This window comes from Melanotaenia boesemani, chromosome 12, assembly GCF_017639745.1.
Source record: "Melanotaenia boesemani isolate fMelBoe1 chromosome 12, fMelBoe1.pri, whole genome shotgun sequence".
NCBI classification, from domain to species: Eukaryota; Metazoa; Chordata; class Actinopteri; order Atheriniformes; family Melanotaeniidae; genus Melanotaenia; species Melanotaenia boesemani.
The window spans coordinates 36,636,822-36,651,670 of record NC_055693.1 but is presented as its reverse complement, the minus strand read 5'-3'; the positions used below and the strand labels follow the sequence as shown (position 1 = coordinate 36,651,670).

At 42.9% G+C, this 14,849-nt stretch overlaps 1 protein-coding gene across 1 annotated transcript in view; it reads right to left on the bottom strand.

Annotated features, from left to right (window-relative positions):
• Positions 1-318: 318 nt before the first annotated feature.
• Positions 319-14,849, bottom strand: part of LOC121649875 (inactive dipeptidyl peptidase 10-like) — a 48,964-nt gene continuing 34,433 nt past the window's right edge. The window contains exons 14-19 of the mRNA XM_042000974.1: positions 11,020-11,074; positions 10,838-10,937; positions 10,444-10,502; positions 4,782-4,854; positions 4,172-4,245; positions 319-1,818 (exon numbers count right to left, since the gene is read on the bottom strand). Of these exons, the coding sequence (XP_041856908.1) occupies positions 1,681-1,818; positions 4,172-4,245; positions 4,782-4,854; positions 10,444-10,502; positions 10,838-10,937; positions 11,020-11,074 (499 nt within the window). The 3' untranslated portion in view covers positions 319-1,680. The remainder of the gene's footprint in view (positions 1,819-4,171; positions 4,246-4,781; positions 4,855-10,443; positions 10,503-10,837; positions 10,938-11,019; positions 11,075-14,849) is intronic.

The following is a 14,849-nucleotide window of genomic DNA, read 5'->3' as shown; positions in this document are numbered from 1 at the left end:
CAGGAGCAACAAAAGGCTGGAAAGTACCTAACTGAAAGTAGTAACTGGATCTAAAACTGTGGAACAATTTCAGAAAAATGTTCCTCAGACTTTGAAGATCCTCCATCTACAGTGTAGAATATCATCAGAAGATTCAGAGAATCAGGAGGAATCTCTGTGTGCTGGGGACAAAGCTGGATGCTGGTGATCTTCTGCATTAAAAGCAGACATGATTCTCTACTGGAAACCACTGCATGGACTCAGGAAGACTTCCAGAAACCACTGTCTGTGGACACAGTTCACCCTGAAACCCACAAATGCAGGTTAAAGCTCCATCATGCAGAGAAGAAGCCAGATGTGAACAGGATCCAGAACCAGCTTCTTCTGTCTTCCGTCAGTAATTTGCTTTGTGTTTAACTTCTTCTGAGCTTCTTCTTCTCAGTAGTGACCCCTGCTGTTTAAGAGGAAAACTGCAGTGATTCCATGACTGAACGGTCGTGATGCTGGTGCTACAATTTACTCATGCAAAGACTAGCGCAGCAAGCATGACAGCATCTTTATCGTTTAACTTCTTAATCTGGCCAGACGAGCACTACTCCTCCACCCCAAAAGAAAAGGAACACACAAGTGGAGGGTAAGGCCAGTGGCAGGAGCTGTGCCTGGGTTTTGGTTTCTAATCTGAGCGACCTTCTCCTCAGCTGTGGTGGTAGCAAAGCCTCACTGTAACACCATCGGATACAAGGGTCATCCTTTTATTAAAGCTCAGCCTGAGCGTCATCAGTTAGGATGAAGCTACTGGGGACAACACAGAAAGGAAAGAGACAAAGACATATAGTTTATTTTATTTATAAATGATTCCAAGTATACAAATATCTCCTTCTGGAGACCAGAAGGTCATGATGACTGAATGAGTCGCGGTATCAGAGTCAGGAAAGTGTAAAAGTACGAGCATAAGGATCCTGGTGGGAGATGAGGACGGAGGCTGGTCAGGGACACACATGGCTGACTCTCATTACTGGTTAACGTTTCACACTGTTTCTCATTTTTTTAAATGACATTTAATAGCAGAAACTGATCATAGAAAGGTTTTTAAAGTGTTAACCATATTTCATATGATTCCTAGAAGGTCTGAGAGCTGTAATTTAACCCAACTAGTTTCAATAAATGCATGCAAGAGAAGAAAAACAAGAAAACAACAGATCCACATCAACGTCCTTCACATGAAGCTTCCTCAGTCTGATTTTACTTCAGACACCGGCGGTACAGCAGTCACTGAAGATGCTCCTCATCTTCATCATTCCCTTTGTTTAGTACTGTGCTAAGATATGTTTCTGTATTGCTATATACTGTGTTGCTTTAAGCGTGGACAGTGATGATGACGTGCAGGACCTGTAGGAAGGGTTCAGTGGTCGTGGCTTCAGTGTGTTTTTACTTTCATTTAAATATATAAGCCTGTAGTAGATTATAGGAGTCTGCAAAAAATACAACTTAAACAGACATGTTTAACATGATGTTCTTTTCTTCTTTTAATTATAAATAAAATGTAAATGTGATGCTACTTGTCTAAGACAGTGTAGCTTTGTAGGTATTGACTGATATTTGAGGCGTGCTTGTGCAGATAGCAGCACTTCGAGGAAACAGCCTTCCTTTGTTGGCTCTTGACACCATCTGAATTCTCAAACCTGCAGGAGGTTCATGGAGCTACTCATCTTCTTTCAACATCTCCGGCGCATCAAGCTGCTCCTCCTTAAAGCAGAGCTTGAAGAAAGTCAGCACTGAGCTCAGCATGTAGCGGCGGCTCTTGATGGAGATGATATCGTGTCCTTCATCAGGGAAAATCTGTGCAGGAACAAAACAAAAACAATGACAATGTCTTCTGTTGAGGCTTCATTTTTTATGTTTTATAATTCTGAAGTTTGTATAAAACACATGTTCAGTTATGTATGATTGTTTGTAAAATGTCTTAAGATATAATGCAAGGTAAACAGAAACCTCCTCCGAGGTCCAGTCAAATTCTAAGAGATTAAACCTTGGGATCAGTGAATGTGAAAGCCAGCCATGGGAGGAGGTGTCACATTAAACTGGATGCATGGTCATCCTGTCATGATTTCCATGCCTCATCTTTCTGGACTTTGATGTGAAAGCTGTGGATTCTTAAAGAATTTTATCTGAGTAGCCCTGATATGGAAGCGGACAGGAAAGAGGTCAGGTAGGGGGCGGCTGAGGAGCAGGGACAGGAAAGAGGTCAGGTAGGGGGCGGCTGAGGAGCAGGGACAGCAAAGAGGTCAGGTAGGGGGCGGCTGAGGAGCAGGGACAGCAAAGGGGTCAGGTAGGGGGGCGGCTGAGGAGCAGGGACAGCAAAGGGGTCAGGTAGGGGGGCGGCTGAGGAGCAGGGACAGCAAAGAGGTCAGGTAGTGGGGCGGCTGAGGAGCAGGGACAGCAAAGAGGTCAGGTAGGGGGGGCGGCTGAGGAGCAGGGACAGCAAAGGGGTCAGGTAGGGGGCGGCTGAGGAGCAGGGACAGCAAAGAGGTCAGGTAGGGGGCGGCTGAGGAGCAGGGACAGCAAAGAGGTCAGGTAGGGGGCGGCTGAGGAGCAGGGACAGCAAAGGGGTCAGGTAGGGGGGCGGCTGAGGAGCAGGGACAGCAAAGAGGTCAGGTAGGGGGGCGGCTGAGGAGCAGGGACAGGAAAGAGGTCAGGTAGGGGGAGGCTGAGGAGCAGGGACAGCAAAGAGGTCAGGTAGGGGGCGGCTGAGGAGCAGGGACAGGAAAGAGGTCAGGTAGGGGGCGGCTGAGGAGCAGGGACAGGAAAGAGGTCAGGTAGGGGGGCGGCTGAGGAGCAGGGACAGCAAAGGGGTCAGGTAGGGGGGCGGCTGAGGAGCAGGGACAGCAAAGAGGTCAGGTAGGGGGGAGGGCTGAGGAGCAGGGACAGGAAAGAGGTCAGGTAGGGGGAGGCTGAGGAGCAGGGACAGGAAAGAGGTCAGGTAGGGGGCGGCTGAGGAGCAGGGACAGGAAAGAGGTCAAGTAGGGGGGCGGCTGAGGAGCAGGGACAGGAAAGAGGTCAGGTAGGGGGGCGGCTGAGGAGCAGGGACAGCAAAGGGGTCAGGTAGGGGGGCGGCTGAGGAGCAGGGACAGCAAAGAGGTCAGGTAGGGGGGCGGCTGAGGAGCAGGGACAGGAAAGAGGTCAGGTAGGGGGAGGCTGAGGAGCAGGGACAGCAAAGAGGTCAGGTAGGGGGCGGCTGAGGAGCAGGGACAGGAAAGAGGTCAGGTAGGGGGGCGGCTGAGGAGCAGGGACAGGAAAGAGGTCAGGTAGGGGGCGGCTGAGGAGCAGGGACAGGAAAGAGGTCAGGTAGGGGGGCGGCTGAGGAGCAGGGACAGCAAAGAGGTCAGGTAGGGGGGCGGCTGAGGAGCAGGGGGCATCTTCATCTGCACCTACTTGATTCTTAATGAACTTTACTTCCTGTTTCCTGCAGTGCTGTGCAATGTTACCTTGACATGATGGTGGTCCTGAGGCAAAGTGTGCTGGTTAAAGTTTAATTTCCTAGACAACCTCTTCGACATGAGACAATAAAACATTAGGTGAGTGAGGTGTCAATGAGGTTCAGGCACTGCAGAAAAGATCCACCTTCTCCTCTATTGGCTGGGGACTGTAAGTTTTTTTCTCTCTCTTCAATGAATAAATTGATAAAACTAAAGTGGTATTGAATTATTCCTGCTTCTGGTCTGATATGCCTCCTAGAACTTCTGATGAATGTGGTAAGATAGATGCTCCATGAAAACCTGACCTGTCCGATCTTTATATTGTGTAAACATATGGAAGAAAAAATAAAGTTCAGCTTTCATGACTTGGAACCAAAATCAAGCTTTGTAAATATTCTGAGTGAAAAGCCTCATACATCTCAGATTCTGTCTCCACCCCCCTTATCACTCCCTCCAAAACAACCTTCATCTTCCTTTTTCTTTATGGTAAATCAGACTGATCTGAATCACTTTTCTCCATCCTTTATTTTTTTTAATTCACCTAAAAAGCTGTTAATTCAAACAGTTGTGCACTAATGATAATAAATGATTTTCTGTGACAAAACCAGCTTTATCAGCCGTTATTACTCCAGGATGCTAGTTGATTGTGAAAGCGAGGAGAAAGGCTCATGGCTAGACTGATTAAGTTTGTCCAGAGAGGAGATGGCAGCACTTACCTGAAGTGTGTAGTTAACACCTGATGCAGACAACATTCTGACCAACTCAGCAGAATGCTGGAAATGAACAGTGGCTGAAAATGAGCAGAACATGTGAATAAGTCATACCACAGCTTGACCCCACAGACAATCAAGAACACCTACTACCTATGTGTTCATGAGTTCAGTAATGAATAGATAAACCATGTTCCCAACGCATGCTATGAGAAAACATACTAGCTTCATGCAGGACAGAGGTTCCCAAACCTTTTCTCCCCTTTCTCCCAGCTTTTTCTTCGTTACTACTCCTACTACTTCGTTAACTACAGTTAAAACCATGTCAGTGGCTCCTCTGCTACTGTGTGAGGTGTTTTAAACCATGACACCAGGCCAGGAATCCAACCTGGACCAGCTGTAGCCTCGGTACAATAGGCAGCGATTAGCTCAACCACAGAATAAATGTGTATATGTGCAGGCAGATGCTGATATTTTGAGGCATACGACATGCCTCAACCCCCCCCTGCCCCCCCCCCCCCCCCCCCCCCCCACCCTCCCACCATAACTCTGGGCACCCCAGTTTAAGAACCACTGATGCAGGAAAAGAATAACAATTTATAGCAAATATACTGACCATCAGCTGTGCCATGGATTATCAGGAAGTCAGGGAGATCAGGTGTCATGATGTCACTGAGCAGATTAGAAACCTAACAAAGACAAAAAGAGTTGAACCATCACCATCGTCGTGCTCCCCACATCCCTATAAACCAGTCCGTAACAGCTTTTAATCCCAGTATAAACCAGTCTGAAACAGCTTTTAATCCCAGTATAAACCAGTCTGTAACAGCTTTTAATCCCAGTATAAACCAGTCTGTAACAGCTTTTAATCCCAATATAAACCAGTCCGTAACAGCTTTTAATCCCAGTATAAACCAGTCTGAAACAGCTTTTAATCCCAGTATAAACCAGTCTGTAACAGCTTTTAATCCCAATATAAACCAGTCTGTAACAGCTTTTAATCCCAGTATAAACCAGTCTGTAACAGCTTTTAATCCCAATATAAACCAGTCTGTAACAGCTTTTAATCCCAGTATAAACCGGTCTGTAACAGCTTTTAATCCCAATATAAACCAGTCTGTAACAGCTTTTAATCCCAGTATAACCCAGTCTGTAACAGCTTTTAATCCCAATATAAACCAGTCTGTAACAGCTTTTAATCCCAATATAAACCAGTCTGTAGCAGCTTTTAATCCCAGTATAAACCAGTGTGTAGCAGCTTTTAATCCCAGTATAAACCAGTCTGTAACAGCTTTTAATCCCAGTATGAAACCAGTCTGTAACATCTTTTAATCCCAGTATAAACCAGTCTGTAACAGCTTTTAATCCCAGTATAAACCAGTCTGTAACAGCTTTTAATCCCAGTATAAACCAGTCTGTAACAGCTTTTAATCCCAGTATAAATCAGTGTGTAGCAGCTTTTAATCCCAGTATAAACCAGTCTGTAACAGCTTTTAATCCCAGTATAAACCAGTCTGTAACAGCTTTTAATCCCAGTATAAACCAGTCTGTAACAGCTTTTAATCCCAATATAAACCAGTCTGTAACAGCTTTTAATCCCAGTATAAACCAGTCTGTAACAGCTTTTAATCCCAGTATAAACCAGTCTGTAACAGCCTTTAATCCCAAAATAAACCAGTCTGTAACAGCTTTTAATCCCAGTATAAACCAGTCTGTAACAGCTTTTAATCCCAGTATAAACCAGTCTGTAACAGCTTTTAATCCCAATATAAACCAGTCTGTAACAGCTTTTATTGCCAATATAAACCAGTCTGTAGCAGTTTTTAATCCAAATATAAACCAGTCTGTAACAGCTTTTAATCTCAGTATAAACCAGTCTGTAACAGCTTTTAATGCCAGTATAAACCAGTCTGTAACAGCTTTTAATCCCAGTATAAACCAGTCTGTAACAGCTTTTAATCCCAATATAAACCAGTCTGTAACAGCTTTTAATCCCAATATAAACCAGTCTGTAGCAGCTTTTAATCCAAATATAAACCAGTCTGTAACAGCTTTTAATCCCAGTATAAACCAGTCTGTAACAGCTTTTAATCCCAGTATAAACCAGTCTGTCTGTAGCAGCTTTTAATCCCAGTATAAACCAGTCTGTAGCAGCTTTTAATCCCAGTATAAACCAGTCTGTAGCAGCTTTTAATCCCAGTATAAACCAGTCTGTAACAGCTTTTAATCCCAGTATAAACCAGTCTGTAACAGCTTTTAATCCCAGTATAAACCAGTCTGTAGCAGCTTTTAATCCCAGTATAAACCAGTCTGTAACAACTTTTAATCCCAGTATAAACCAGTCTGTAACAGCTTTTAATCCCAGTATAAACCAGTCTGTAGCAGCTTTTAATCCTAGTATAAACCAGTCTGTAGCAGCTTTTAATCCCAGTATAAACCAGTCTGTAACAGCTTTTAATCCCAGTATAAACCAGTCTGTAGCAGCTTTTAATCCCAGTATAAACCAGTCTGTAGCAGCTTTTAATCCCAGTATAAACCAGTCTGTAGCAGCTTTTAATCCCAGTATAAACCAGTCTGTAGCAGCTTTTAATCCCAGTATAAACCAGTCTGTAGCAGCTTTTAATCCCAGTATAAACCAGTCTGTAGCAGCTTTTAATCCCAGTATAAACCAGTCTGTAGCAGCTTTTAATCCCAGTATAAACCAGTCTGTAGCAGCTTTTAATCCCAGTATAAACCAGTCTGTAGCAGCTTTTAATCCCAGTATAAACCAGTCTGTAGCAGCTTTTAATCCCAGTATAAACCAGTCTGTAGCAGCTTTATTCCCAGTATAAACTAGTCTGACCAGGACTCCCTTGGACAAGAGGTTTTTAATCTCAATGGGACTTTCCTGCTTACATAAAATTAAATAAAAAATAAAAGTCAGAATTATAATTGTTTTTCAGATGTACAAATGTAAATTATATTGTATGACTGGATCCATATGAACATGAAGTTTATATTTCCATAGATCTACAGACCATGATAACAGTGAAGCTGTACTCAGGAAATGTGGCGCTGCTCTGCAAGTAATTTAATTTTGAAAAACAAACACTGGAGTCTCAACCTCCTGTCCAGATCTACTGTGGCTCGCTGGAGACAGCAAAGAAGTGACAGAGCGGAGAAAAGCAAGGCAACTTTATCTGTATATTTCATTTCATCTAGAAGACAAGTTAAAGTGTTTTACATAAAACATTAAAAGCATCAGGGAGGACAGCATTACAGTAGTCCAGTTTTTCTAAATCCTGCTGAGTCATCAGTCCTTTAATCCTCCAGATGTTCTTTAAGTGATAACAGGCCGACTTTACAGCTGTCTTAATATAACTGCTAAAATCCAGGTCTGAGTCCAGGACTACTCCCAGGTCTGAATCCAGGATTACTCCCGGGTCTGAGTCCAGGACTACTCCCAGGTCAGAGTCCAGGACTACTCCCAGGTCTGAGTCCAGGATTACTCCCAGGTCTGAATCCAGGATTACTCCCGGGTCTGAGTCCAGGACTACTCCCAGGTCTGAGTCCAGGACTACTCCCAGGTCTGAATCCAGGATTACTCCCGGGTCTGAGTCCAGGACTACTCCCAGGTCTGAGTCCAGGACTACTCCCAGGTCTGAGTCCAGGACTACTCCCAGGTCTGAATCCAGGATTACTCCCGGGTCTGAGTCCAGGACTACTCCCAGGTCTGAGTCCAGGATTACTCCCAGGTCTGAGTCCAGGATTACTCCCAGGTCAGAGTCCAGGACTACTCCCAGGTCTGAGTCCAGGACTACTCCCAGGTCTGAGTCCAGGACTACTCCCAGGTCTGAGTCCAGGACTACTTGCACACTTCTGATGCCGGCTGTTTTTAGGGTCTGAGGGAAGACGCCTAACATCGTTAACCTAACATCATGTCTTTGGACGGTGGGAGGAAGCTAGAGAATGCAGAGAGAACCCACGCATACACGGGGAGAACATGAGAACTTCCCCCAGCCGGGACTGGAACCAGCGACTTTTTTGAGGAGACCATCTGTATAAGTTTTTGTTCATGTTTTCAGGTCATTGCTTGCAAAACAAACTCGGCAGTTCTAAGGAACGACATGGTTTAAATCTCTCCAGTTCCTTTGGCTCTAAGAAGACAAAAAGTAGAAACAACACAAAAAAACTTGATTTATATTTCTTAAGGTAGATTTTGGTATTGATTTCAGTCTAAACAGCATGATATGCAGAGCAGATGTGTAGGAAGTCATTTTTTTTCTTTTCAACCGTGTTAGTATTATACCCCAACACAAAAATTCACAGGGATACTTAGCATATGACACAATAATAATAATTGCACATTAGAATCATGTAATGTTTAATATTGCAGGCTCCAGATGAACATCATGCTGTGTGTCATTCAACTAAACTAAGAAATAATACAGGAGCAGTCTGTGAGGTCCAAAGAACATCCCTTAATCTGGTGTTTGGGGTGGTCTTTTCAGCATCTCTGCCCCAGTTCATGGCGGCTTGCCAACATTTGGCTACGCAGAGCTTAAGGATCTACCAGTCTTCAGACATTCTGTTAAAGTTCTGGGGAAAGTCTTTCAGCCAAGCTTTAGCTGTCGGATGGATGGCCTCACATTTGACTCTGGAACAATTTGGTCCACAGAGAAGTTCATAGTCCACTTACCCAGACAGGCAATAGTTGCTTTTCTAGGATGATTGCTGATGTCGTTCTTCATCTGCATTGTGTCAACATACCTGAATGCTCCAAATTAACCAACTGGCTGATCAATGAATCAAGTCCATTTGATCATCAGCACCTGGTTGCTACTTACTATCTGGAAGCCGTGAGGCGAGGCAAATTTATTTCTACAGCACATTTCATGTAGAAGACAATTCAAAGTGCTTTACATAAAACATAGCAGGGTGCAGACAGCTATACAAGTGCATAAAAAACAAAGGTTAAAAGAAATAAAATTAATAAAATAAAAACAGAAAGAAAAAGCTAAAATAAAAAAGATAAAATGCAAGGAATAAAGTTCCAGCGTGAGGAAAGACAGTATTAAACATGACCAAGTTAAAGATTCCAGCTTAAAGAACCAGATCCAGATCTGGACTGTAAATAAAAACTAGTCCATGCAGCAGAGAACAGGTGGGTTTTTAACCTGGATCTAAATAAACTGAGTGTTTCAGCTGATCTGAGGCTTTCTGGGAGTTTGTTCCAGACATGCAGGGAGGCTGCATGTAGTTTTATCTTCATTGCTTCTGCTTCTTGGCTTAGTTTATCATAAATAAATAATGAATCTGTGTAATATGGCATGAGTTATCGTCATGTGAGGTTGTATTTATTTATATTAAAGCAGCACTATGTACATTTATTATTTAAATTCCTGGAACCGTCCACTAGCTAACAGAACACACTTCACAACTTTTACGTCCAGGACGCTGCACCATGTTACAGCTGAGTTTTACTTTATACACTGCTAGCAACACGCCAGCAACTGGATCTCAACACACGCAAAAGGACATTATCAGAGGAAAAGAGAACAAAAAAGAGTGAAAAAGATGACTGACTTTCACTGGATGGAGAGATTCAGAGAAAAAAATGGGACAAAAACGATGCTGGATTAGCCGGCGTTACGGCAGATCTCAAAGAAGAGACGGGATCAAGAAGGATCTGGATTAGCCGTCATCAGAAGATCTCAGAAGAGATGGATGAAGATTATGCTGGATTAGCGGGTGGTAGGTAAGATTGGATGGGATGAAGATTATGCTGGATTTGCGGGTGGTAGGGGAGATTGGATGGGATGAAGATTATGCTGGATTAGCGGGTGGTAGGGGAGATTGGATGGGATGAAGATTATGCTGGATTAGCGGGTGGTAGGGGAGATTGGATGGGATGAAGATTATGCTGGATTAGCGGGTGGTAGGGGAGATTGGATGGGATGAAGATTATGCTGGATTAGCGGGTGGTAGGGGAGATTGGATGGGATGAAGATTATGCTGGATTAGCGGGTGGTAGGGGAGATTGGATGGGATGAAGATTATGCCGGATTAGCGGGTGGTAGGGGCGCCTCAATGAGAAAATATGCAGTATTCATAAATTTAAAATAAGAAATTTTCCAAATGTGGGGTTAGGATAACAACATAATGTGGGCAGCTACGGCTGGGCTTCAGCAGCACGAACGAACAGATGAAAACATGTATTTAAAGATGTTTGATGGACAGAAAGGGATTTCCTTCATTATCATTGTTGTTTAAAAGGGTCAGTTTATCTTTGATCATACCTGGAACTTGTTATCTTCTTTTGGAGGAAAGCCAAAATATTTCTCCGTGCAGGCAGACCCTTCAAGGAAAAACATGGTTAATGAGGAGATATTCATGGAGAGAATGCCGTGCTGCTGTAATTCAGACAGGTAGTGATGACACTTGGAATGTTCTCATATGAACTGAATATAAATTTAAGGCTCATAAAAGATTTCTTGTGTAATGATGGATGCCACTGATGGAAAATACTCTCTCTCCATGATTCGACGTCATAGCTTCATATTTAATCCCTTGCTTTTACACTGCTTTTCGAAATAGGAAAGACATCAATCTTGAATATATTTATAACCCTACATAACTCAGAAAGGATGGCTTAATATATTGCTGGAAATGACTGAATCACCTCCCACTCACCGTAGAGTCTCCAGTCTATTATAGGTGCTACAGCGATGCCACACTTCAGCACCGAGCTGTGAGACAGAAGCAGCAGTGTGGCCAAGAAACCTCCATAGGCCTGGAAAATAAAAGCACTGTTATTAGTAAAGAGTAAAGAACTTATGTTCTGAAGGTTTTCAGGTTAGATGTGGAATCATTACCTTTCCATAAACTCCCACTCTGTTGCCGTCTACGTAGGGGAGCTTGGCCAGATGCCTGAAAATTTAGAGTTGACTAAGTTATAGAAGTAAAGAGCGTTTACTAGAGATGCTGGCCAGAGGGTGTCAGGGTGCTGCCCCCCCAACAGAAACATCATTCATCAGAATTTTAAAAAAATATCAAATTTCTCATGTTTGTGATATAAAATATGAATATATGCGGTAGCAGCTGTAAAATGTGAAACGAGGGGGAATTTTATCGCCCGAAGCCTGAACTAAGGCAGCTGGACTTTCAGCAGACGCCATTCTTCCACATGACAGCAAACAAGGCAACTCTGATCAAACCCGGTCCTCCTGACTCTGTGAGATCTCTCCTTCAAGACCCTTCTGAGAGGAGAACTTAGATGAAGTTTTGTGGTGCTTTTGACATAATGAGACAGACACATCGGTAGTTTTCGGTGGCTGGTAGGTTTTGTTCCCTGAATCATGTGGTGGTGGAGCACCTGAAGACTGTGTCTACAGGTTGTTGAAGAACGAGCTGCTGGACTGCATGTGGTCCCTGGTGAGGAGATCAATTTTGGAAGAAGGCCATTCAAGACATGACGACGGAGGTTTCCAGCCATCAGCTGCTGCTACAGTAATAAACAGCAGCAGTTTTTGGAGTTTCTTAACATCCAGAACGCATCCGCCACCATCAGCTCAGCGCTTGTGGAGAGGAGGAACATCCACCTGTCTGAGTTAAAACATGCTCAGAATCAGGTAGATAAGAAGAGCTTCATTCCAGTTTTTAAAAATGAGTCGCAGCAACTCGAGTCTGTAAAAGCCTGAACTTGTCTCATCCTCATAGCGAATCATTCTCATAGAGAACATGGCGTTTTATTTTTTAGGCTTTTGAAGGAAACAAGTAAAATTTGAACAATCATCTGCATGAAGCTCATTAGTTTGGATAAGATCTTCAACATGTGAAGAACATGAGGAAACTTCTTGATGATGCTGTGATCCAGACTGTTGCTTCTACAGCTGAGAACAACCATAGATTAGATTATTTTTCTGTTTCTCTAATATTTAAAGTGGATAAAACCTCCACCATGTAAAGTTCAGACCAGCGTGTCCATCTCCTCTCTCTGTGAGAACTAAACTAAATCTAGACTTGATGCACTAAATCAGCTCATTTTGGTTGAATGAAGCAACTGACAGTCTGTAGGTTTATAATTCTAATTTGATCACATGATGCTGGATCAACATGAATATCTGGTTGGGGAATGACTGACACCTCTGGATAATAGAAAGGTTAAAGCTCTAACTTCATTATAAACAGATGCTTTTAATACTTGTTTCAGGCCCAATACCATCCTGGTTCTCGTGGAGACCAGGTACCATCCTGGTTCTCGTGGAAACCCGGTACCATCCTGGTTCTCGTGGAGACCAGGTACCATCCTGGTTCTCGTGGAGACCCGGTACCATCCTGGTTCTCGTGGAGACCAGGTACCATCCTGGTTCTCGTGGAGACCCGGTACCATCCTGGTTCTCGTGGAGACCCATGTCCTCACCACAGCCTTGGCTTTCCTGAGGCGGTGCTGGAGAAGACTCTGGAGGCCAAGTCGATGCTGGACAAGCTCAAAACAGAACTGTTCCTCATCTTCCAGAACAGTGGCTTTAAAGTGGAGCAGATTTTCATGGGGAACAGCTTTCAGAGCTCTTTCTCAGAGTGCTCTGAGAACAATCATCTGTCAGCCTTCTCCATCTGATTCTCAGAGGTGCTTCTCCACTCTGAAGAGGATCAAGACCTTCCTGAGAAACTCCAGGACAGTGGAAGGCCTCAGTGCTCTGGCTCTGCTCTCCATGGAGAAGAAATTTGTGAAGTACCCTCCTGACTTTAGTAAAAAGGTCTTGAGGTGAACAGAGCAACAATATTTGTGTTTGTTTGACTGGTTCTTGAAGGAATCCGAGTATATAATCAGTTCACTGTTCAGGTTCTAGTGACCATTGGTTCGTAGTTACAACTTTATTACTAAATGTAGACGTGCTGAGTAAAGCCAGAGACTTCTGAAAGACAGATGTTTACTTTCTCTAGTCTAAGCCACGGACCCACGTTCATTGTCTCATTGGGGTTTGGAAAAGCATGAAGACCTTCTGGTGTTTATCATTGTTCCAGTGTTATTTCATGATGGAAGTAATTGTTAAATCTTAAACCTTTAAAGTGGAAATGTCTTTCTTTACTTTTTGCATTAACTCGTGTTTTACAATCTTTGAGAATGGGTGAATGTGACACAGCTAAAAACTTAACGTGTAACGAGTGTGGACCCACTCGCAGGCAGCTGAGGAGGCAAAACTGCGCCGATGATGAGGGATTTTATTCCAGACTTGACATAACAAAAGTTTAAACAAGACTAAGACTGAAAAAGAAACATGAAAAACTCAGACGAACCGTGAGAGGGAAACCCGGAGAAACCATGTAACCACAAGGACCGGACAAGGAATAACACGAACCCAGAAGTATAAATACAAACACAGTCAGGAGGAAGGACTCAGGAATCAGCCCAGGTGTCCTAATGAACCTGGAGCCTGAACAGAAACCCATGACCTTCATACTCATTGAAAAGTAACCTGAGTAACAAAAGTTCTTAACTTTACTTCAACCTAGAACAAGAACCTAAAACATGATCCTAACAATAAAATAACAAAACCTGACTAACACAAGAACCTTAACATGACATTATCAAGCAAGAACCCTAAAGCCATAAACAAGAGTCTAATACAGCCCACGATCCCAAAACAAGGTCTTCACTCATGTAAACATAAGATCCATGATCATGTCAGGACCCACACAAATCCCGTACTCATGACATAACAAAAGCATCATAGGTTCAGTTCCTTTCAGGTGTTTTGAGTAATCCACATGAAGGTGGTGCCCTTTAAACATTTATTCTGTTCAGAAATTTTTCCAATTAGTTTGTAGAGAGGCTTTTCTGTTTGGGTGGAGAACACCATCCTGATGCTCCTGATGTGGGTTTAAAGGCATCACCAAGATGGAGAACACGTCAAACGCAGCCCAGTAAGGGCCAGCAGGTAGAAACCCGGGCTCACAGATTACTAAACTCTCTGTTTTGCTATCTGTGCACGTGGATTGTTGAGCCATAAATGGAAAACAATGCTGATCCAGTCTGTTGAAGACCAGTTTCTCCTGGTTTCCAGTCTCAGCATCAAATCAGCATTACACACAACTGTTTCTGCTACACGTCAGTGCTTCAACAAATTAACTACACCTGCAGACAACTTTATATATAAAGTATTTTTTTAAAAACACTGTTGACCAGAAACAAAATAAAGTCTAAACAAAGTTTAATTTCCATGGATCTTTATTACTTTGAATAATTAAAAAAATCATTACTGTACATTTCTTGTCAATGAAATGTTTAATATCACAAAAAACTGGCCGACTAGTACCTGATGTCCACTCCTGTACCCATTTCAGATGGAGATGGGCCTCAGTATAGTATACAGTTTTTAATTACCTAAAACTGATTATGGCCCCTGTAAATGTCAAAACAACAAAAACTGGCTTCATTCAAGGAAATCATGTTATACAGATAACTGCTACCTAACATCCACTTCCATACTGGTACTTATACCACTGTTGTTTGTGGCAGCATCTCAGTTTTAGTCCTAGTTTTAGTCGTCATGGCGAAAATGTTTATTAGTTTTAGTCACGTTTTACTCATTAAGTTTGATAGTTTTAGTCAAATAAAAAAAGTTTTTAACAAATGAATTTAGGTCAATAATACGTATTAAAAAGTGGAATCTAGGTTGACAGGTTATAACAAGTAATTGAT